Source organism: Saccopteryx leptura, chromosome X, assembly GCF_036850995.1.
Source record: "Saccopteryx leptura isolate mSacLep1 chromosome X, mSacLep1_pri_phased_curated, whole genome shotgun sequence".
Lineage (NCBI taxonomy): Eukaryota > Metazoa > Chordata > Mammalia > Chiroptera > Emballonuridae > Saccopteryx > Saccopteryx leptura.
In genome coordinates this window covers 16349864-16374607 of record NC_089516.1, presented here as the reverse complement: position 1 = coordinate 16374607, position 24744 = coordinate 16349864, and the positions used below count along the sequence as shown (strand labels likewise).

Genomic DNA, 24744 nt, shown 5'->3' with positions numbered 1-24744 from the left:
TCTCAGTGGGGTGAGAAGTTGCTCCAGAAAGTGCCAGTTTTATTGCTTACTGTATACATCAGAATCAAAGGGGGAGAGGTAAAGGGTGACATGGAATCCACTGGTGACAGATTAGGGAGGTGGGAGAAGCAAAGCGGGGAAATCTCTGGGATTGGATAAAAAGCACAATGTATAGACACCCCTTTTATATAGGTGGGTATAGGATAGTTAACAGTGAACAGCGCATAGAGATGGTATGCGGGAACAAGCTAGCAATGAGGGGGTCTGTGGTCTCGGGTTCTGGTGGGAGAGTGTCCCCGAGGGGTCTGGCTAGAGGGGATCATTCCCAGGGCATGCTGTGGTGGATGCAGAGACAGCAGACCGCTCAGGTAAGGTCAACACTGACCTCTGTCGGGGAAGATGCTGCCCTACGACAGGACTGCCTGCCGTGACTCATTCCAGTTAGGAAGCTGTCATTGCAGACCGTCCTGTGTGGTTACTTCAGGTCTCTGAGTCTGTGAGGCCACCATGCAGGCCTCCCCTGAGCTTGTTGGGTTTAGTACGTGGCCCCCTTTTCACCCACACCCTCACGGCCCTTCTAGTCACTTTCTTACAGAATTCTTACTAACGGTATTCACTATTCTGCCTTATACACAAAGTCTTTTTTTTGTGTGGCAGAGACAGAGAGAATCAGAGAGAGGGACAGATAGGGACAGATAGACAGGAAGGGAGAGAGATGAGAAACATCAATTCTTCGTTGCAGCTCCTTAGTTGTTCATTGATTGCTTTCTCATACGTGCCTTGACTGGGGGGCTACAGCAGACAGAGTGACCCCTTGCTCAAGCCAGTGACCTTGGGCTCAAGTTGGTGAGCCTTGCTCAAACTGAATGAGCCCGCACTCAAGCTGGCGACCTTGGGGTCTCGAACCTGAGTCCTCCGCATCCCCGTCCGACACTCTATCCACTGCGCCACCGCCTGTTTAGGCACATAGTCTATTTTTTAAAAGAAACTTGCCAGCGGAGGGAGATGGAAGGATAGGGTGGTAGTTAGCAAGGGAATTAAGGGTGGAGGGTATTAGTTGTGTTTTGTTTAAGATGGGTAAGATTTTTCTGGAATGTTAAATAAATCCCGTGTCTTCTCTAGTGGTGGCCACTTTCTTTTTATGTTTAGGACATTTTTAATTTCCTTCTTTTAGTTTTTATTTTTTTTTCATTGTTTAATTGGTTTTAGCGAGAGGAGAGAGAGAGAGAAGGAGAGAGAGGCAGGGGGGAGGAAAGGGAAGCATCCACTTGTAGTAGTTGCTCCTCAAATATGCCTTGACCAGACAAGCCCAGGGTTTCAAATCAGCGACCTCAGCGTTCCAGGTTTATGCTTTATCCACAGCGTCACCGCAGGTCAGGCAAAAAATTTTTCTTTTTAAATCTTTTTGTTTGTTTATTGATTTTAGAGAGAGAAAAAGAAAGGAAGAGAAAGGGGGGAAGGTGCGAGAAGCAACTCGTGGTGGTTGCTTCTTGTATGTGCCTTGACCAGGCAAGCCCAGGGTTTCGAACCCGCGACCTCAGCATTCCAGGTCGATGCTTTATCCACTGCGCCACCACAGGTCAGGGTCAGGCGTTTTTAAAAGTAAGTATGTTTGGGTGTTTATACAAATTAAGCTTAATAACTTCCCCAGGTATCTGCTTATGCAATAGAAATTTCCCAGAAGGGCAGCGGGCCCGCGGCGAGGAGCCTGCCGCATTTGCTGGTCCTCGCAATGAGCTTGTCCCCTGATTCCAAACCTTTCCTCAGTGGGTTAACAGGAAAGCCAGTAATGGTGAAACGTAAGTGGGGAATGGAGTACAAAGGCCGCCTGCTCTCTGCAGATGGCTATATGAACGTGGAGCTTGCAAACACAGAAGAACACATACATGGAGCACTGTCTGGACACGTGGGCAAAGTTTTACTAAGGTGTAACAATGTCCTTTATATCAGGGGTATATCAGAACTTCCAATTCTATTGAAGAAGAGGAAGAAGATGGGGGAATGAGAGAATAGCATCTTTTGCCGGGATTTCTATTTTTTATATATACATATTTCTAGACAATAGAAATTTGTTTGCTTTTCAAAAAGAAAAAAATTTTCCAAACTTGGCTGATCAGGGGACTAGATTCTTGGGCCCCTTTTAGGTTGACCAGCTGAGATACTTTGGGAATCTTTGCTTCTAAAAAACTCCCAGGTGACTCCGAAACCTTGGGTACACAGGCCTGCAAAGCGAGGCTTACGTTTTATAGAAAAGAAAACTGTTACATATTTTATTTGCTTCTGTTCTTGTCTTTTTTTAGTAGAACTGGTATATATTTTAAATGGAAGGTCTAATAAGGTAATAGATGTGTAACTGTGGGAGAATAAAGGGTTACTCTTAAGAAATGGGAGAGATAGCCTACATTCTCCATAGAGTTGAAGAAGAAAGCCTGTTGTTCGGGCTTTGAGACCCATCCCTAGTAAGCGTCCTTGAGGATAGCTTCTTTAGCTTGAAGCTTTTGTCTTTAAAGCCGTTTTACTGGGACACAATCAGAAAGTGGTCCTGGACTTAGTTCTGGGCCACAATTCTGGGTAATGCCCTTTTATTCCCGAACAAGGACAACTGCCAATCCTGGTACTCAGATTCCATTACAGCTAAGCCCCCTGTGGACTATGTAAAACAAGAGTTGAAAGACAGAGAGAGTTGAAAGATCTAAGGTGGAGAATATATCTTTTTTAGGGGGTGGATGGGGAATAGAATCAGACAGAAAGTTTAGCCACATGAGCCAGGGAACTTAGTGACACTCGCCATGAGGTTTGCAAAGCTAAGGGTCACCAACTCACCTTTCTTTGATCCAAATTTTAGTTTTCCCTATGACTATGGGTTTCTTTCTTTCTTTTTTTTTTGTATTTTTCTGAAGCTGGAAACGGGGAGAGACAATCAGACAGACTCCCACTCGACCCAGGATCCACCTGGCACGCCCACCAGGGGGCGACACTCTGCCCACCAGGGGGCGATGCTCTGCCCCTCCGGGGCATCGCTCTGTTGCAACCAGAGCCACTCTAGCGCCTGGGGCAGAGGCCAAGGAGCCACCCCCAGCGCCCGGGCCATCTTTGCTCCAATGGAGCCTCGGCTGCGGGAGGGGAAGAGAGAGACAGAGAGGAAGGAGGGGGGGGTGGAGAAGCAGATGGGCGCTTCTCCTGTGTGCCCTGGCCAGGAATCGAACCCGGGACTTCTGCACGCCAGGCCGACGCTCCACCACTGAGCCAACCGACCAGGGCTGACTATGGCTTTCTTACACCTATATTCAAAACCAACACAGAAGCAAACCAACCATTCGTTGGGGTCCTTCCTTTGAGACCTTCAAGCAGCTGAATGCTAGTAACTGAACGGTACACTGCAGAGGAGAGGCTAGATACAAAGCAGTGTAGCCTTTGGATCTGGTTTGTCTGTTGCTGTAGCGTAGCGCTCATTGAAGGTGCAGCTCTGAACCTAGGGGGCTTGACTTGGATCTAGCAAGCCAGACTCACCTGATTCCAAGTCAGGCATGTCTTACAAGCCCTTGGAAGGTGCATATGTACGTACCCACTGTCTAAGCCAAGTCATCTGCTTTGGGTAGAGAGTGAGCCTGGCAAACAAGGGTTCTCAAGGAGCATCACGTGGGACAGTAAGCAGTCAGGCCATGGGTATGCTCACTTTAGAGATTCCAGCCTTCATCAGAAAAGGTCCAGTGGTGATCTCACTTCCCAGGAGGCATTTTCAATCTGATTGTGCTATAGTGAGTCTCATGGAGACTCATTGATGTTTGCGTTTCACAAGGCAATCCAACAGGAGCACCCACGGGAGAAAAGGTGATAAAGCCAGAGATTTAGTGATTATGACGCACACCGTGGAAGTTGATTAATTTTTTTTGTTTTTGAGAGAGAGCTAGAGACAGGAAGGGAGAGAGAGAGAGAGGAGGAGGGAGATAAGCATCAACACGTAGTTGCTTCACTTTAGTTGTTTTTTTGTTGATTGCTTCTCATACGTGCCTTGACCGGGGGTGCTCAAGGTGAGCCAGTGACCCCTTGCTTAAGCTAGCAACCTTGGGCTCAAGCCAGCGACCTTGGATTCAAGCCAGCGACCTTTGGGCTCAAGCCAGCGACCTTGTGATTGTGTTGATGATTCCGCACTCAAGCTGGTGACCCCATGCTCAAGCCAATGAGACCAAACCCTTGTTGGTGACCTCGGGGTTTCAAACGGGGGTCTCAGCATCCCAGGTTGATGCTCAATCCACTGCACCAGCACCTGTCAAGGTGGTTAAATCTTTCTTCAGAATACTTAACTTCCAGATTTGTGTTCTTTTACTTCTCTGGGGAGACAGAAGATTGAAGAAAGTACTTCTGCCCTCACTTACCTGGGAGTGATCTCTGCACATTTAACAGCTTTTTCCTTTTTAAATTCTGATATTGAATGGGTTAGTGTGAATAGTCAACATGAACTCTACCAAATTATGATAGCCACTTGACAGGGGTCTGTTGTCCACAGTTCTCATTTGTGATAATACCTGGTCTGGCCGAGGCAGAATAGAGCCGTCTCTCACCAAGAAGAGCCCTGGTTGTTGCCAGAAAGGAAAATGAATGACCCAAGACATTGAGCGGCACATCAGCATTGGGCTTGTGTAGCTGTGGGTCTTGTACCCAGGCTCGTCCTGTGGTTTTCCATCACATGATCACTACCCCTTGTTTCTTACCACAGTCGGGTGCGTGGCTGGCTCCTCCCTGTGAATGACCATGGGCCTGCAGTTGCCACTCGTAGATATTTTGGCGTGGATTTGGCACAGTTTAGGTGTGCATAGATTCTTGTTGAAATATAGCCTACATACAGTGAGATATACAGATCTTACAGCAATTTGAGTTTTGAGAACTTCTGTATATACCTTTTGTAACCACACCCCAGTCAAAATATAGATCATTTCTATTGAAAGTAGAAAAAATATCCATGTTCGTGCTGCCTGTAACCACTCAGCCAAATAACTAGAGACAAGGATTGAATATTAATTGGTGCTTTATTCAGATGGCCGGCAATCTGAGAAGATGGGGGTTCTATACCCAAAACCCGTCTTAAGCAATGTTTTTTATAAGGGGAAGCAAAGGGCAGGTAAGGGGTTCAGAACTCAGGGAGAAATTAATTAGATAAAAGTTGCAGTGCAGGGATTCTTGTAGCGTTTCTTCATCTGCTGACCAGCACGCCTTTTTCTGTGTCCTCTTCATCCTTGCAGCACTGGGGCACAGGTGCCATTGTGTTTGTGGAGCTCCTGGGCCTGGGCACAAAGATGGATTGCTTACAGCCTCATGGTATCGCTTAGGCTCACTCACGTATCCAGCTCTTAGAAGAAAGCTCTTTACTTGTGTTAGTCATTAGTCCTATTGATTATAACTAAAAGCTACTATTACTAAAGCTAAGTTTCTAAGTCTTGAGTTCCCCTATCACTATCAGCCCAGAAAGGTTTCTTGTGCCCCTTCTCAGTGAGTCCACCCGCCTCCCACACTTGGCCCCCAGGCATAGACCGTTCTGATTTCTATTACTCTGAATTAGGTTTGAGGCCATAGAGTTTAAACTAGACATGGTTTCTTAAAGTCAGGATGGTGAGAGATGTCGACAAATAATATTAAAATTAATCAGTGCTTCTCAATGTGGGGTGGGAGATGCCCCCCCCCCCCCAGACTTTGGGCAGTGTGTGGAGACATTTTTGACTCATGACTGAGAAGGGTTGCTCCTGACCCCTAGTGGGTAGAGGCCAGGGATGCTGGTGAGCCTACGGTGCACAGGACAGCCTGGGGACAAAGAATGACCCAGCCCCAAAGGTCACCCTGAAGTACCTAACAAATCATGTGCTCTCTGCCCCAGGGAATGTTAATCTGAGAATCTCCCAAGACTCATGGGATGAAGTTTATTTTCCAGTTGTTTTATCTGTTGACGGCCTGCAGGAAACCGAAAGGGTGACGCAGGAGGGGGCTTTGTTGTGTGCCCCTGACCTGTGGCCACAGTTCCTGCTGTGCAGTAGGAGTGAGGGTGGGCTTGCGGGCTAGGCTGACAGGAAAAGGGGAAGGAGAAAACAACTTGGGAAATAAAGGGGCAGGCTTAGCATCATATTAAAATGGCAAACGTGTAAAAGAGGGAAAAATAAAATAGAAATTAATCAAGAGTCCAATAAAATGTTAAATTTCAAAAGTAAACATGTTGAAACACCACAGCTTTTTTTATTTTGGAAAAAAAATGTAAAGAAGTTGATATTGAAAATCAAAGGTGAATGGGAGAATAATCATGAAGAACATAAAAAGTGGAAACCTGAATTAAAATGATAGAAGGCCATGAGATGAAAAATGGAATAAGTGAAAAGTAGATAGAATTAAAAATCAAAAGCAGGAATGGAGACTTAAGAAGGTCAACAGAAGACATTATATCAAATGAGGATGAAGACGGGGCCAGGAGAACCTAAGATGCTTGGGGGCTCCGGGGCTAGATGGGGAGTGAGAAACGGGCGGGGCACCAGCTGTTGCCCCTGCCAAGGGAATCGAACAAAGTCCAGGGCGGGGCCAGCTGGCTCAGTGGAAAGTCCCCAGTTCAAGCAGCGTTGTTAGTAGGTCGCGGGCAGACCCGAGGGCAAAGAGCACTGAGCTCACAGCTCCAGATACCAGCAGCCTAACAGGCCCTCCCCGGCGGTGCAGAGGGACCGCACCGACTGTGTCAGCAGGAGCTGGCTAACCTTTACCTTGGAAGCAAAAGAAACTTGGAGCAGTATTTCCTTGAAATGAAGACCTTTCAAGATGAACACTTAATAGTTTTAGTTAATTATTTTTAAACCAGTTAGAGTAATAACCATTTAAAAAATAACTTATAGCTCTTTATGTGCTTCAGAAATACGGGAATTTCCTTTTGTGTGTGTGACTCCAGCCATACTTTGCAACAGACATGTTTGTTATGTTTTATCTGTGTTTTGCGAGTATTACAGAGTAGTCTCGTCTTCCACATTACGGGCCCTGAAAATCTCAGCGATATCATTTCCGAGACAGATGCTAACTCAGGCCTAAGTACTTAGAATAAGCCAACCACTGACTCAGTTTTCACCTCTCTTCTGTCCGTGTAGGCAGGCAGTAAACAGTCCCTGGACATTTCTTATGTGCTAAGCAGTCACGGGCACTAGGAATACAAAGTAAGACACGGCCCTATCCTGACAGGGCTTCCAATTTAGTAGGGAGAACTTGATAGACATAAATAAATGGTCAAATAAGAAAAGCAATGAATCACCTTGCACTTAGGCAGTTGTACAGAAAGACAGAGGAATCGGCATGTGCGAACTCATGAAGCTGGGAAACAGCATGGGAGAAATTTAGGGAGTCCAAGTTCTGTGGGAGAAGGCAGGATGGCCGATGAGGTTAGAGAAGGCGGTTGGGGTGAGATTATAATGGGCCTTGTTTGGCCTACATAAGGTTTAGGAAATGAGTTCTGAAGGGTCTCAAATAGAAGATAATCCATCAGGCTTATTTACAAAGATCATCCCTTCACAGTGTGGTGGTTTGAGTCATCAGTGCCCAGGCAGCAGTTAGAATGCTGCTGAAACTGTCCGGGGAAGCCAGGAGGGGCCCAGGGAAGGCTGTTCCGGGACGGGGCAGGACAGTGAATGGAGTTCACTTACTAGGCAGAATTAAGAGGGCTTAATGACCAATAAAGTGAGGGGAGCAGTGAAAGAGGACCTCAGAGTTTTCTGGGGGTTTTTTTTGTGACGGAGAGAGGGAGAGAGAGACAGATAGGGACAGACAGGAAGGGAGAGAGATGAGAAGCATCATTTCTTCATTGTGGCTCCTTAGTCTCCTTAGTTGTTCACTGATTACTTTCTAGTCTCCTTAGTTGTTCATTGATTACTTTCTCATATGTGCCTTGACCAGGGGGCTACAGCAGACCGAGTGACCCCTTGCTCAAGCCAGCGACCTTGGGCTCAAGCTGGTGAGCCTTGCTCAAACCAGATGATCCTGCGCTCAAGCTGGCAACCTTGGGGTTTTGAACCTGGGTCCTTCACGTCCTAGTCCAATGCTGTATCCACTGCGCCACCGCCTGGTCAGGCTATGACCTCAGAGTTTGTGATTAGGTTGTCTAGTTGGGTGGTGGTAACATTGAGAAAAGGCTTAAGATTGCTTCTGTGTTTCAGGTAATTCAGAGGTCCGTGGGGCCAGCCAGCCTGAGTCTGCTCACCTTCAAAGTCTATGCCTCACAGAAAAAGGATTCACCTCACAAAACTTCCGTGAAGGTTAATGAGGTAACATGCTGTTCACCTTGTGATGTATTTTGAACATCTGATTTACTTACTCTAGGAAGTATACAAATTGTGCATCTGGAAGATATGACATTTTAGAGAGTATTTATTTATTTACTTTTTTCCAAGGGAGAGGAGGGGAGTTAGAGAAATAGACCAGGATGTACCCCGACCAGGATCCACCTGGCAACCCCCTTCTGGGGCTGATGCACTACCTATCTGGGGCCATGCTCACAACCAAGCTACTTTTAGTGCCTGAGATGGAGGCTCCACGGAGCCATCTTCAGCACCTGGGGCTGATGTGTTAGAACCAATTGAGCCATGGCTGCAGGAGGGGGATTGAGAGAGGGCGGGAGAGAGAGAGAGAGAGAGAGAATGCAGAGGGAGAGGGATGGAGAAGCAGATTGTTGCTTCTCCTGTGTGCCCTGACTGGAAATCAGTCCCAGGAAATCCACACGCCAAGCTGATGTTCTACCACGGAGCCAACCAGCCAGGCCCTATTGAGTAGGAGGAAATATATTTCCTTTTACTTTCCTTCTCTCTCTCTCTTTTTTAATAGTTTCTTTTTCTTTGTGGGAAACTACTGAACTGGCTTTTTCAACAGATAAACTTTAATTAATGGTACTTAGCTTAGGGCATAATAGTTCCTAGATTTTGGGTGGGGAATCTGCTATGTCCCAGTAGATTTTAAGCCCAGTTCGCTTCTAAGTGATCTGCCTGATTCTGGGCTGCTTATCAAGCCAAGAACAAACACATTTGCGTTTTTTTCCTTCTCTAAGAAGTTAAAGACCTGGCCTCATTCTGCTTCTTGGCTGGCTTAGAGGCTCAAAAGTAGACGCTTAATGGATACTAAAGAAATAATACAAGAACTCTTCTCTCCATTGTTTCCATTCCTTTTTTGTCTGGACTTGCCACTGGTTATTTTGGAGATTTGGTTTCTGTTGACTGTGGGCAAAGTGACAAAGATCTACCTTCAGTCATGAGCAGGGTGACTTGAACGGTGTTTACACAAAACAAGTTAGCTTATCTTTTGCCCTTTACTCTCTTTTTCTCAGGCTTTGGAACATTTTTGTGACATTTTTGAGGGCGAAGAAGGCAGCCAGTGGTGATTGTGCCGAGTTTCCTCCCCGGGAGGGACAGGCCTGCTGTCCTGCTCCCATTAGCACCAGCCTGCTCATTTGAACTAAATACCATGCTCTTCAGTTACTCTTCAACTTGTTGGTCCCCCCCCCTCCAACTCGCCCTTTAGAGTAAAATCCTTTTTCCAAACTAATTTGGAGGTGGAAGACCGCATTTCAGATAAAGGGGGGCTGCCTTGTCTGCTCCCAGCAGGCCCAGGGTGGGACAGGAGAACACCTTAGCCCACCCCTCCTGGCCTTGACCTTGTTGTGTAAGGAAATGAGTAGGTGCGGGGTTCTCCGAGGCAGGGTGTAGGGTGCATGGGGCCCTTAGAGTCCCTGCACTTCGTGGATTGTTAGAAATATGATGCTTACCAATTTAATAGGGGATTGTGCCCTCTTTGCTATGATATTTAGACATTTGCATTTCTTTTTGTTTTGTTTCTTAATGCATGCAGCTGTCACTCTACTCCGTTCCTGAGGGTCAATCTAAATATGTGGAGGAGCCAAGGACTCAACTAGAAGAAAGCATCTCACATCTCCGACAGTATTGTGAGCCATATACAAGCTGGTGCCAGGTACAGCTCTTCGGAGAATGGAGTGAACGCATTTCTGTTTACCTTTCAGTCAGTACTGAAAAGTCTCTGTCAGCTGCATGTTTTTCGAAAAAGGCGTGATAAAGGGTCCCAGCGTAAGAGTGCCCACCTTCCAAATGTTCATCAGTGCCATCTGGGGGGAGGAAGCAGAGAGCCTTAGCTTCCTGGGGGTAACTGTTGCCATAGCTACCGGAGACTTTCCCTCCTACCGGGTAGGTATAGCACCATGACTAGAGAATGGTGGGCTGGTAAGTAACTTCTTGCTTCTTGGTCACAGCAGTGAAGACACTAGTGCCTACCAGGAGAGGATATGGAGCTGAAACTCTAGAACAGTGGTTTTCAACCTTCTTACACCGGGGGACCAGTGAAATAGAATTATTTCGGGGACTGCTAAGGAAAATTAGACTAACTAATTAGGTCATTGGGACTATGAACTTCATACCTCATCAGGGTGGTTGGTTACCTCTTTAACTCTTTTGTGGACCAGCATGAAATTTCTGGGGGACCAGTCCATGGACCGGTGGTTGAAAAACACTGCTCTGGAAGAAGGAAAAGGATACAGTGTAACCATTTATGTCAAAATTGGGAAGTTCCACCCCCCCCCCAGATATTACAAATTAGTACCACTTTAAACAGTAATGGTTACAGAGTGTTCTGAATGCTATAATAGGAGGGTAAACAACTAAAAAAGGTTGGCATTATGTATTTGAATACTGAACTACTTGCCCCAATAATCCAAGAACTCCCTGCACAGATTGGCTTCTGTCACTGCTCATGTTTTAGATCAGGCATTTGTTATTATGTTCTTGAAGGCATTTCTGTGATTGATTTTTAACATCTAAAACCGAAGTTAACAATCTACAAAATGCTTTTATGGGCTTTAATGCATATATTTGCTGTTCTTGATCTTGATTTTGCAAATTGATGAAAAATAGTGAAAAGCATGTAGATATATGTGACATGGTCTAGATTTACTTTACTTTTTTTTTTCTTTTTAGATTTACTTTGCTTTTGACTTACAAACTCAATTTTCATCTAAAACTTACTTAAAATTTTTAAATTTCTACTGTCTATCAGTGCTGAACCGATTTAAAAAGAAAATAGTAAGCATAGACTCTATCAACAGTATAAGTTAGGCCATTATACTTAAGGTTCATAACCGTATTATTGAGTTATGAAATACCTAAAGACTATAATGTGTTATAAAACACTTAGACTTTATTCTTTTGTTCCAGAAGATTTTTAAACCATCTGCTAGTGGTTAAGATAAGGTCAGCAAATTAGTGCAAATATTTTTGTATCATGTAGGCATGACTACTGTTATCCTCTCTCTCTCTCTCTTTCTCTCTCTCTCTTTGTTATGAAAGTGCTTTGTCTCTTTAGCTTTCAACCTAAGGCTGCTTTTTGTTTTTTACTTTTTTGTCTGTGCATGTTACTCAGTGCAGCAAAATACATCTCTAAATGATAGAATCAACATGTTTATTTGCACTACTTCTAAATAAAATTTTTTGCCATTATAATGGTTTTATTTTCCTATAGAATAAAGTCATCATGAATAGAAATATTTTTAATTCTTGGCTCCTTTTTTCAGGCCAACAAAAGAAGTGGGCGGTCACTCTCAACATCAGTCCATAACTTTTATTTTTTTATAGGCAGTAAAAATGAATAACGAATTTTAATGAAGTAATATTCAGTTTTTTAAAATATTTTTTTATGTCCCTTTTCAAGTTTAGCATTTATTGTTTAAGCCCATTTTACAGTATTAGATAACTTGTTCTGACGAACTAAATTATATGAAGCACATCCTTTTCCCAGTGGCATCTGGTTCGGATGCCCTCACCTCTCTTTTCCCATCTTCACTGTAGACTTCTTGAACATGGGTACCTTCTGGCTAGTCCCTTGTTTTTTAGGATCATCTGATGTTCATGTACAAAGCCTTTTTACTATTGTTGTTAAGAGAACGTTAACACTTCATTTGCTTTAGGACTAGGGTGTCTTTCCAAACTTAGACCTTTTTTTTTAAAATAATTTTATTTTTTTAATGGGGCGACATCAATAAATCAGGATACATATATTCAAAGATAACAAGTCCAGGTTATCTTGTCGTTCAATTATGTTGCATACCCATCACCCAAAGTCAGATTGTCCTCTGTCACCTTCTATCTAGTTTTCTTTGTGCCCCCCCTCCCCCTTTCCCTCTCCCTTTCCCCCCTCCCCCCGTAACCACCACACTCTTATCAATGTCTCTTAGTTTCACTTTTATGTCCCACCTACTTATGGAATAATGCAGTTCCTGGTTTTTTCTGATTTACTTATTTCACTTCGTATAATGTTATCAAGATCCCACCATTTTGCTGTAAATGATCCGATGTCATCATTTCTTATGGCTGAGTAGTATTCCATAGTGTATATGTGCCACATCTTCTTTATCCAGTCATCTATTGATGGGCTTTTTGGTTGTTTCCATGTCCTGGCCACTGTGAACAATGCTGCAATGAACATAGGGCTGCATGTGTCTTTACGTATCAATGTTTCTGAGTTTTGGGGGTATATACCCAGTAGAGGGATTGCTGGGTCAAAAGGTAGTTCTATTTTCAGTTTTTTGAGGAACCACCATACTTTCTTCCATAATGGTTGTACTACTTTACATTCCCCCCAACAGTGTATGAGGGTTCCTTTTTCTCCACAGCCTCTCCAACATTTGCTATTACCTGTCTTGTTAATAATAGCTAATCTAACAGGTGTGAGGTGGTATCTCATTGCAGTTTTGATTTGCATTTCTCTAATAACTAAAGAAGAGAACTGTCCTGTTAAACTTAGTCATTCCTGTTTCAAATAGGCAGTTTTTTAGATCTAGGCTCTAAAATCATGGCAAATCAAGAATTAGACTTAATATGAAAGACAGATTTAATCTTAGAGGAAAAGGATTGCTGCTTTAATTATCGAGGGGATGGATTTTAGTCCCCTCTCTTCCGTTTTAATAGAGATGGAAGGCTGGGTTGTTGAAATCTTTGCTTCCTGTGGCAGTCAAAAGCCGCTCTGCTGAGCAATTTGTGGTGAAGGGGAAATTATGAAAGAAAATAAAGAACACGAACAGCCCAGATAGTATATCTTTGTTCAAAAATTTGATAACATAGTAATTTATTCAGTAAAGACAAATATATTTATCATTACTTTCTAATATGCAAATTCTACTCATTCATTTTCTTTTCGCCTTTTTAGGAAATGTATTCCCAAACTGAGCCCAAGATGCAAAATTTGGTTCAGTGGGGATTAGGTAAGTTGATTTTTAATGAAGTATAGTCAGTTTCTTCACCAAAATTGGACTCTTTAGTTGGGGTTCCACAGATGGGCTCCAGGAGATCTGTGAATTCCTTAAAACTGTATGCAGAGCTTTAGAGCTATGTAGATATTTCTGGAAAGATGATTTATTGTTTTCATCAGATCTCAGGGGATTAGTGTCCTCCAACACTCAGGTAAGTCTCTGCAAGCTCGTTAGGATTGTTGGGCAATCCTAATGCAGATATACTGGATTTTTGTTCTTTAAATCTATTCCAGGTGCAATATCCTAACTCACGGGAACCCACACTAACTCAGCAGTAGGTTTTCAGAATAAGGAGCACTCTTTTGCACAGTTTTGAATACTTCTTACAGAAGTTTAAAGGCAGGATGGAATTGCCTAGGAGAGGGAAAGGCCTATGGCATAATTAGTAGTGCTTTTACATTTGTCATTGGTTTTCATTTTATTTTTTTCAAATTATAAGAGAAAGTTTATTTAGAAAGCCACAGGTAGGAAAGGGCTACATGGATTCAGGAAGCAAGTTTACAGAAGCAAAGGAAGGGCCCTTGGAGTTCAGGTAGAAGAAAGGCAGAGAGAAGGCCCCGGGGAAAGAAGGGAGCTATGGGGGGAAAGGTTTGGGCATGCCCAAGAGAGAGAAAGCACTCCTTCATCGGTTTCATTGTCATTGATTGTTTTTCACAATCACTTAGCACATACACTCCTGAACTGGGTTCATCGTCTATGTTTTGACTAACCTCTGTTAGGAACTGGAACGTATTTCATTCCTTGTATCGGGCATCTTAACAAATCAAACTTATTTCTGCAAGTGTTTGTTTCCATGACAGAATAAAACACAATGAGTGCAGTTTGTTTCTTTGCGAAGATCATCATAGAGTGTTGATGTGCTGATGGTCCAGAAACTGCCAGATAAACATATTTTTTTATTTGAAGACAGATATATTAATAGCCCACCGACCTGACCAGGCGGAGGTGCAGTGGATAGAGTGTCGGACTGGGATACGAAGGGCCCAGGTTCGAGACCCCGAGGTCGCCAGCTTGAACGCGGGCTCATCTGGTTTGAGCAAGGCTCACCAGCTTGGACCCAAGGTCGCTGGCTTGAGCAGGGGTCACTCGCTCTGCTGTAACCCCCCAGTCAAGGCACATATGAGAAAGCAATCAATGAACAACGAAGGTGCTGCAACGAAGAATTGATGCTTCTCATCTCTCTCCCTTTCTGTCTGTCCGTCCCTATCTGTCCCTCTCTCTGACTCTCTCTGTCTCTGCCACACACACACACAAAAATAGCCTACTGGTTTTTTAAATTATTCATGTATGTTAATAAGTAACATCTTATTTTTATTAAGTTCATAAACACAAATTGAGTGCTTATTAGGTGTCAGGAACTAGTCTAAGTACTTTAAAAATATTAATTTGTATATAATCCTCAGAACAACCCTATCACTTAGGTACTTTTATTACCTTTGTTTTTTTCACATGAAGGAACTGAAGAGTTCCTGATCTTTTTCTTCATTTGTCCGTGCGGACTGAGGCGGTCTCTTCATCATCCTCTGTTACTTCCCGTGGATTCACAGCAGTGGGCATTCTCTGTGGCATGTCCTTGTTGCTTCTCTCGAACTGCTAACCTGGGGCAAGGCCCTTCATAAAAATTGTTCCATTATGAGTCGTGTTGTCTCCCAATGCAGTCGGTCCATTTCCCAGCAGTCACAGCCACGTTGTGTTACCAGAAGCTTCTTTCCCATTGCTTTGTGATTCACCCCCTCCGGTTCAGCTCACCAAGGCCATCTGGTCGTCCTTTTATCAACTGCTTCGTGTGCATGCCTAGAATCAGAAACACCGTGTTGGTAGGCAGAAACAAATGGAAGTAGAAAATTGTCTGGAATGACCAAGGCAGGTAGGTGGAAGCATAAAACTAGGTTAAAGGCAAAGGAACTCAAAGGCCAGGCCGGAGTTAGTACCAACAGCACAAGCCCTCTAGTAGTGTTTAAAATGTCAGTGCATTTTCCCAGAGAACCCAGGAAAAGGAATACTGGCATGTGTCTGGTACTATCTGGGGGAGAGAATTCCTGAGTATTCCAATTAGTTAGTTCAGTTCCACATAAGTCATCATAATGGCAAGCATTGAAGATCAAGGCTGATTAAGACAGTGGTCACAGCCAGAGCTGCATATAATAAATTAGTCAATGGTAGCGCCAACACAGAGATGGTCACAGACCACTATCGAAGGGACAGAGGAAGGAGACCAACTGACTAGACATTGGAGAGATGGGAAGGATGTCTGAGATAAATCGTGAACACACAGAGGCAGCCACACTGAGACAGGGTAAGACCTGGGTGGCATTGCTTGCGGAGTGCACAGGCCGATCGAGGCTTGGGTGGGTGAGTCAGGGTTCCTGCGCCAGGAACTGGAAGCAGGTGGAACGTGCTGAAGATGAGGCTGAGAAAGAGATGGGAAAGCTTTTTAAGTCATGACGGAGCTAAAAGCAATTTGTTAATTCAGTCAATATTTATCAACTCCTAGCAGTATTTTAAAAAAATTTTTTAGTGAGAGCAGAGAGACAGACTCCCACATGCGCCCCAACTGGGATCCACCTGGCAAGCCCACTAGGGAGCAATGCTCTGCCCATCTGGGCCCCTAGCTCTGTTGCAACCGGAGCCATTTTTTTTTTTTATTTTAGCACCTGAGGTGAGGCCATGGAGCCATCCTCAGAGCCTGGGGCCAACTCACTTGAGCCAGTCGAGCCATGGCTATGGGAGGAGGGGAAGAGAGAGAGAAAGGGGAGTGATGGAGAAGCAGTTGGTCGCTTCTCCTGCGTGCCCTGACTGGGAATCGAACCCAGACACCCACACCCTGGGTCAGCACTCTGTCACTGAGCCAACCGGCCAGAGCTCCTAGCAGTATTTTTTTTTTTTTTTGTATTTTTCTGAAGCTGGAAACGGGGAGAGACAGTCAGATAGACTCCCGCATGCGCCCGACTGGGATCCACCCAGCACGCCCACCAGGGGGCGACACTCTTCCCACCAGGGGGCGATGCTCTGCCCCTCCGGGGCGTCGCTTTGCTGCGACCAGAGCCACTCTAGAGCCTAGGGCAGAGGCCAAGAAGCCATCCCCAGCGCCCGGGCCATCTTTGCTCCAATAGAGCCTCGCTGCGGGAGGGGAAGAAGAGACAGAGAGGAAGGAGAGGGGGAGGGGTGGAGAAGCAGATGGGCGCTTCTCCTGTGTGCCCTGGCTGGGAATCGAACCTGGGACTTCCGCACGCCAGGCCAATGCTCTACCACTGAGCCAACTGGCCAGGGCCCCTAGAAGTATTTTTAATAAAGTATCTGTTGAATGAACATCCACTATTACCACTGAGGAAAGTAACATAGAATTCTAAGCGATGCACCACTAAGGAATGTATGTTCTCCTTGTGGTGATATAAAATACATCCCTGGTTAATTAAACATAAGGAATAGATACCAAATTATGGTACGGAGAATAAATATTTTTTAAATCCCCCCTCCCCAGGAGAATAAATATGATGGGACTTTAGAGGAGGAAGAGAGGTGTGGGCTGATAAGCATAGGAAAGGTTTTTCTGAGGAATTAGGACTTAAGCTGGCTGTAATTTGGTGGGACTGGCTCAGTGGAGAGGAGAGGAGAGGCAACATGGCATCATGCTGATGAGGTATAAGACATGTTCGGGCATGGCCGATAGGCTCCCATGTTGCCTTTATTTTTATTTATTTTATCACTATCAACAGTGACTATTTCCCGCATATACTTGCACTACAAGTTTTGCTCATTATCCAAATGTATTCTATTCTTGAGTTTGAATAATGAGTTCAGATGGCAAAGGATACTCCCCCCCCCCCCGAATCAAATATATTTTGCTCCTGAGTTTCAGAGAGCAGGCAGCAAAGCTTCAGAGAGTGGTAGGTTTATCCAAATCTATAGGCATACCTCATTGTATTGTAGTTCACGTTATTATTATTATTTTTAATAATTTGAAGGTTTGTGGCAATGCCACATTGAGCAAGCCTATCGGCAACACTTTTTTTCAATAGGCTCAGTTGATAGCATTTTTTAATCAATAAAGTATGTTTTAATTAAGGTATGTGCATTGTTTTTTTTTTTGTTTGTTTGTTTTTTTGCATTTTTCTGAAGCTGGAAACAGGGAGAGACAGTCAGACTCCCGCATGCGCCCAACCGGGATCCACCCGGCACGCCCACCATGGGGCGACGCTCTGCCCACCAGGGGGTGATGCTCTGCCCATCCTGGGTGTCGCCATGTTGCGACCAGGGCCACTCTAGCGCCTGGGGCAGAGGCCACAGAGCCATCCCCAGCGCCCGGGCCATCTTTGCTCCAATGGAGCCTTGGCTGCGGGAGGGGAAGAGAGAGACAGAGAGGAAGGCGCGGCGGAGGGGTGGAGAAGCAAATGGGCGCTTCTCCTGTGTGCCCTGGCCGGGAATCGAACCCGGGTCCTCCGCACGCTAGGCCGACGCTCTACCACTGAGCCAACCGGCCAGGGCAGCATTGTTCTTTTAGACATAATGCTATGACCACTTAATAGACTGTAATTCAGTATAAACATAACTTTTATATGCATTGGTAAGCCAAAAAATTCCTGTGACTCCCTTTATTATGGTGGTCGGAAGCTGACCCCTCGACATCTCCAATGTATGCCTGTATTCTGTGTTTGAATAACAAGACTTTGGCTAGCAGGGGATCCCTGTATTTGTATTTCTCCCCATGTGAGTAGTTGATTTAGGCCTGTAGCCGTTAAGAATATGAAGGTAATCTAACATTACTGTACTGTCAGTAGGCTGTCAGATCAAAAGTGTTTGAAAATTGGATACTTGCTATGTGAATAGTAAATCATGTTGATCACATAAAAAGAATGTGTTGAAAAGAAGCATATTAGCAGAAAGCCAAGAATACATTATTTGAAAAGCATTTGATGCTGTATATACTATAAGTATGTATTTAAGGTTTTTTTGTTTCTTTTTTAAATGAGCAATTTATGGAACTGTTTTCTGCTCTGATTCTATTGTAGACAGCTATGAATATCTGCAGAATGCACCCCCTGGATTTTTTCCAAGACTTGGTGTTATTGGTTTTGCTGGCATTGTTGGACTCCTTCTGGCTAGAGGTAGGTATAATTTTGTGGGTTTTTAAAAACTGCATAACGGAGAGAAAAGATGTATATTTGGTTCTTTTCATTTTTCCGTTTTCAGAATAATGACTTGGATTCTGAGTACAGCCTTCTCAAAATATAATTGATATGGTTGTTTTCACCAGTATATTTGATTTTAAGGATATATAGAAATTAAAAGAAAATAAAATTAAAGAAATTGTATACCCTTGGTTGAAAAAAAGAAATTACCTTTTTTTTTTTAAAGAGAATGTGAGAGAGAGAAGCATCAACTCATAGTTGTATCACTTTAGTTGTTCATTGATCGCTTCTCCTACATGCCTTGACCAAGGAGCTCCAGCCAAGCCAGTGACCCCTTGCTCAAACCAGTAACCTTGGACTCAAGCCAGCAACCATGGGATCATGTTGATGATCCCACACTCAAGCCAGCAACCCTGTGCTCAAGCTGGATGAGTTTGTGCTCAAGCTGCAACCTTGGGGTTTCAAACCTGGGACCTCAGTGTCCCAGGTTGATGCACTATCTCAGGCATTCCCAAACTACAGCCTGCAGGCCACAAGCGGCCCCCTGAGGCCATTTATCCACCCCTGCTGCACTTCCTGAAGGGGCACCTCTTTCATTGGTGGTCAGTGAGAGGAGCACTGTATGTGGCGGCCCTCCAACGGTCTGAGGGACAATGAACTGGCCCCCTGTGTAAAAAATTTGGGGACCCCTGCTCTATCTGCTGCAGTACCACTGGTCAGGCAAAATTAGTTATCTTTTATAGGCACATTTACTGGATCAAATTACTGTTGTTCTTTGGTACAGAAAGAGTGAACTTTTGTTAACCAAAGTCTGTCACACCTGAGACACTGTTTTCAAACATTTCACTGTTAAGATCGAGTTATTAGTCACACTAAATAGAACAGTGATTTCATAGAGATTTTGTTAATTTTTTGATGTGCTATAGTTTCCATCATTGACGACATAAACAATTTTAAAACACTTAAAATTAAAAGCTAGCCTTGGCCAGGTAGATCAGTTGATTAGAGCATTGCCCTGATACGCCAAGATTGTGGGTGTGATACCCAGTCAGGGCACATGCAAGAATCGATTAATGAATGCATAAATAAATAGAACAACAAATCGATGGACGTTTTTCTCTCTCTCTCCTTCTGCCTCTTTCTTCCTTCCCCTCTCTTTTTACCTTCCTCTCTCTAAAAATGAGTAAATAAAAAAAATTTAAGCTAACAAATGCCAACTTAAAAATATCACTGCATTACACTGCTGCATTATAAAACATTTAAAATTAACAAACATTTATAGGAAACAAAGGATGATAAAATCTTTTACTATAATGAAATTAATTTGTAACAAACTACTTGAAGTTTCACTGATTGTGAAGTTCAGACTTTACAAAAATTCCTAAAATAGAAAGTGTGTGGCCCTGGCCAGATGGCTGGGTTGGTTGGAGCATTGCCCCTATACGCAGAGGTTGCTGGTTGGATCCTTGGTCAGGACACATACAGGATAGTTCGATGTTTCGCTCCCTCTCTCTTTCTCCATTCCTCTCTCTCTAAAATTAATAAATAAGTTTGTAAAAAGGTCACATATTAAAATAAGAAAGTTTATGAACCCTGTAAGCAGATCCCTAAAAAGGTAACTACAGAGACAGACTAGCGTGGTCCTCCTTCGTCCGGTTTTAAGAACCTTCGTTGTCCACGCCTTAGCCGTGTGTTAGAATCCGGAGGCTCGCTGAGCTGCTGCTCCCCCAGCCTGCAGAGTGAACGCTAGCTGGAGTTTCTCGGCCCTCCTCCTGTCTATATAAGAATTCAGTTTCGAGTTTATTTTTACTAATCAACTTGCAGAATAGTTGAACCAACTCCCCCCTTTCTGTAAAGCTATGCAGAAAAGCATTCCTGTCATATTTAGTGTTTGGAATTTATGAGGATCCTAAAGCCAAGGTATTGGAATCTTGGCTGCTAAATAGCATATCTTCTCCCATAATGACCTTTTGTGTGTGTGTGTGTGTGTGTGTGTGTGTGTGTGTGTGTGTGTGTGATGAGAGCACCTGGGATCTTTTAGTAAATTTCCAGGATTGAATAATAGTACCTGTAGGCAGTCTGCTGTACATTTATCCTATATAACATCTCCCCATTTTTCCAACCTCCCTGCCCCTGGTAACCACCCTGATACTCTTATGTATTTGATTTTCTAGGTATTTGATTTTTTAAAGAGATTTTATTGGTTGATTTCAGAGACAGAAGAGAGATAGAGAGAGATAAAGGGGAGGGGAGGAGCAGGAAGCATCAACTCATAATAGTTGCTTCCCGTATGTGCCTTGACCGGGCAAGTCTGGCATTTCAAACCGGGACCACAGTGTTCCAGGTCGATGCGCCACCACAGGCCAGGCTAGGTATTTGATTTTTGAAGATTTCTTGTATCAGTGAGATCATGCAGTTTGGATTATTTCATTTAGCAAAACGCCCTCCAGGTTCACCCATGTTATTGCAAATAGCAGGCTCTCCTTTTTCAAGGTGGACTAGAATTCCATTGTATATAGATACTAGAATTTCTTTATCTAGTTGTCCATTGTCAGACACTTAGGTTGTCTCCATATCTTGGCTGTTGTGAATAATGCTGCGATGAACTTGGAGTGCAGATAACTCTTGGAGATACTGATTTCATTTCCTTTGGGTGTAGACCCAGAAGAAGGTTTGCCGGACCATGTGATAGGCTTTCTTGAGCATATCTGCTAAGGTAGTCTGCCTCAGTTGATGAGGATGGCGATGACTCTGGTGGTGACAAGAGGCATCTCTCTGGAAAGAGAGGTGAGTGGATGATCATTCAGAGGAAGTGGGCCCAGCCAGGCCACTCAAGGGTGGCAGGTGATTGTCGCTGTCTTTGCCTCCTGGTGGCTCCCCCCAGCCCTGGCAGCCAGTGAGTCACTTCTGGCAGTGCTGATAGTTCCAGCTCAGACCACTGGCCTTGTGGGATGTACGGCACAGAGATGGCGGAGGCAGGAGGTGGCGCTTCCTTCCTGAAATTCTGGGGTCCCTGAAATTCTCATTGTGTGAACCAGTAGGAGCTGGAGGCCGAGAGCTGCTGCTTATCAGCTATCCCTAGAGGAGTGAGAAATGGAGGGTGGGCAGGTTCGCTGCCCTCCCTTAGTCCTCACCTGTGTGAGCTGCCCAGGTGCTCAAACTTCAAGTGTACAGCTGCTGCACGTCCTCTCACAGTCTTCACTGGACTCAACACAGTTGTTGTCTTGGAACACGGCTCCACATTCTCTTAGTTTGACCTCCTTTTCCGGTCCAGTGTTGTCATCTCCTTAGTGTGCTCTGCCATGCTCTTGAATTATGTGCTTAACTCACTTTCAACAAAAGCTTATGTTGGAGCTAAACTTTCCAGGTCCTTGCAGGTCTGAAAATTACTTTCTGTCGTCATACCAAGTATTGGTTTGCTTAGGCTTAGAATTTGTTTTCCGTCAAAACTTTGAAGGCCACATCTTCTAGCATCTGGAATTGTAGATATGAGTCAGCAGCCAGTCTGGGAGCTTGTTCTTTTGAAGTGACTCATTGTTTTTTTCTGGAAGCTTTGAGGTTCTTCTCTTAATCTGCAGTGCTCTGAATTTCCATGGTTCTGTGAATACATAGAGTTGTTTCATTTTCAGTTGGACACTTTGGTGGCTCGCAGCCTTCAGCTATAGCAGGCGTCCCCAAACTACGGCCCGTGGGCCGCAATGCGGCCCCCTGAGGCCATTTATCCAGCCCCCACTGCACTTCTGGAAGGGGCACCTCTTTCATTGGCAGTCAGTGAGAGGACCACTGTATTTGGCAGCCCTCCAATGGTCTGAGGGACAGTGAACTGGCCCCCTGTGTAAAAAGTTTGGAGACCCCTGATATAGATGATATCTATCTTGTATTTCTTTGAAAATTTACTCCCATCTTTTGTCTTCCTGAACTCATATTAATTAGCGATTGAGCTAATTAATTGACTCTATATGTCTCTTTTATTTTCTGAATTATTTTTTCCTTCTTGCTTATCTCAATCTTCTCTTTACATTGCAGACTTCCCTCAAATGCTAGTGATCCTTGGTTGTGCAGTCATGTTTAAGAACAAAGCGATTGAAATGCCAATAAGAACTTTTTGTGCATAGACGGGGCTGGCGGGCAGGTCCCACCTCAAGGGGAACTGAATGGAAGCTGACCTTGATGTGGCGGGTGCCTACCCTCAGTGCCCGAGTGAGGAAGGCTCTGCGTGCAGGCACTTACATCCAAGTGCTCACACACCGGTTATCGTGGTTCTCAACGGAAAATCCATGGCACTTCTTTAGAGATACCCCATCCACTTTTTAAATCTTTGCCTGGAGAGACAGCTGGCTACCGGCAGCTTTGCACTGGGGGAAGGAGAAGTCAGCCGGTCCGTGCACAGGACGTGCGTGGCTAGCCCTGTCCTGAGCCCTGGCTGCCCTCTCCACCCCCACAGTCCCTGCCAGCTCTGGGCTGCTGGGCCATTCGGCTCCACCTCCGCTACAGCCCCTCCACAGGACTTCAGAGCTGTGTGTCCTCTTGCTTCTGTCCACTCTCTATTTTCTGAGAATGGCTGTTACTTTTTTAAAGTGATTGATTTGAGAGACGGGGAGGGGGTGTGGGGAGAAGCATCCATTTGTTGTTCCACTTAATTATGCACTCACCTGTCACTTCCTGCATGTGCCCTGACTGGGAACCGAGCCTGCAAGCTCGGTGTCTTGGGACTCAGCTCCACCTGACTGAGCTACCCAGCCAGGGTCTGGTTGATCCTTCTTATCTGTCAGTGGCCCCTTCACACATTTTCTCTTTGTTGTGGGTTTATTATCTGTATTTTACTCTTGTACTGTTATTATTATAGAGGAATAGAAAGGCTAAGAGAGGAATACTTGGTTTCAGTATGTAAATAGGAAGTCAGTTTATTATCAAAGAACATAAAACTTAGAAACCAAAATGTATGGGTTTTTCTTTTCAAAACAGTGTTTTTTTCTGCTTCCTTAGAAATGGTGGTTCTCTTAAGCATTTGCTGATGAAAGAAACCAGTCACAACGACCACATGTCATATAATTCCATTTATATGAAATTTCCCAATAGGCTAATCCTTAGAGAGGGCAAGTAGTTTAGTGGTTCCCTAGGGCTGGGGTGGTTTGGGAATTGGAGGTGCCTGCTAATGGATGTGGGGGTTCTTTTGGAGGTAATGAAAATATTCTAAAATTGATTGTGGTGATGATTGCATAGCTCTGTAAACACACTAAAAACCATTGAATTATATACACTTTAAACAGGTGAGTTGTGTGAATTTCATCTCACTGCAGCTATGACAATGTGGGGTCCTTTTTGATACATTTAATATTATTAGGCACAGTCTCTGTCAATCTAGAACCGAAGAAGCCTTATTCAGTTTGTGATATACAGACAAATTCTGATGGTAAAGATGGAATCATCTGACCATGTCACCTTTCATTTAATAGGTTCAAAAATAAAGAAGCTGGTGTATCCACCTGGTTTCATGGGAGTAGCTGCCTCTCTTTATTATCCACAACAAGCCATCGTGTTTGTCCAGGTAAGTCAAACCCGGTAAGGTAAGATGTCCCTCATTCTTGCTTATGTGCATATGAGTTTACTGCTTAATTTTATTTTATAGCTTTTATAACACCAGACTGAAATTTGTTTGCACATATAAATAAATGAATACAGCAAGTTTAAATGTTTTTCTCCACTACGTATCTCAGTTCTGGCCCTCCTTCCAATCATGTCACACTAATATGAATATTAATAAAAGAAAAGATGCTTTTTGACCAGGTCAAGGCTTTATCTACTGCATCACCCCATGTCAGGTCTTTTTTTTTTGGCATATTTTCACGGAAGTCTAGAGACTCAGATTCCAAAGTGGACAGTTATTGGTCATTTTCAGTTCGGGCGTACCTGCTCCCAACCTGCCCCCCCCTCTCCCGCCCCCCCCCCCCCCCCCCCCGCCCCTGCCCCGGAGCTACAGGCACAGGCCTGCGCTCAGCCTTCTGGGCCCTCCGGCTGGTCCTGGGGCCGCCTCACCCTCACTCTCCTCCGGGCTGGGTGCGTCAGGGAGGGCGGTCTGCTCTGCTGGGGGCACCCTCCTCAGGGCTCTCAGTCGGCCACTCCTCCCTCACCTTGGGGCCTTTGCTTGGTGTCATCCTGGCAAGTAGAGCCCGGAGGCAGGCGCCGTGGCTAAAGCTGATGTCTTAGCTCCAGCTGCCATAACAAAGCCCCACGGAATTGGGGCTTGAATAACAAATGAAAACGTTCTCACAGTGATGGAGGGTGGAGTCCAAGATCAAGGTG

The 24744-nt window shown here is 44.5% G+C and overlaps 1 protein-coding gene and 1 pseudogene across 2 annotated transcripts in view; both read left to right on the top strand.

Annotated features, from left to right (window-relative positions):
• APOO (apolipoprotein O) overlaps positions 1-24744 on the top strand; it is a 67085-nt gene that overhangs the window by 17330 nt on the left and 25011 nt on the right. For both annotated transcript variants that reach the window (XM_066356304.1, XM_066356303.1), the window contains exons 2-6: positions 8169-8276; positions 9850-9969; positions 13210-13264; positions 18322-18417; positions 23898-23989. In XM_066356304.1, the coding sequence (XP_066212401.1) occupies positions 8169-8276; positions 9850-9969; positions 13210-13264; positions 18322-18417; positions 23898-23989 (471 nt within the window). The remainder of the gene's footprint in view (positions 1-8168; positions 8277-9849; positions 9970-13209; positions 13265-18321; positions 18418-23897; positions 23990-24744) is intronic.
• Positions 1733-2005, top strand: LOC136386052 (small nuclear ribonucleoprotein F pseudogene; annotated as a pseudogene).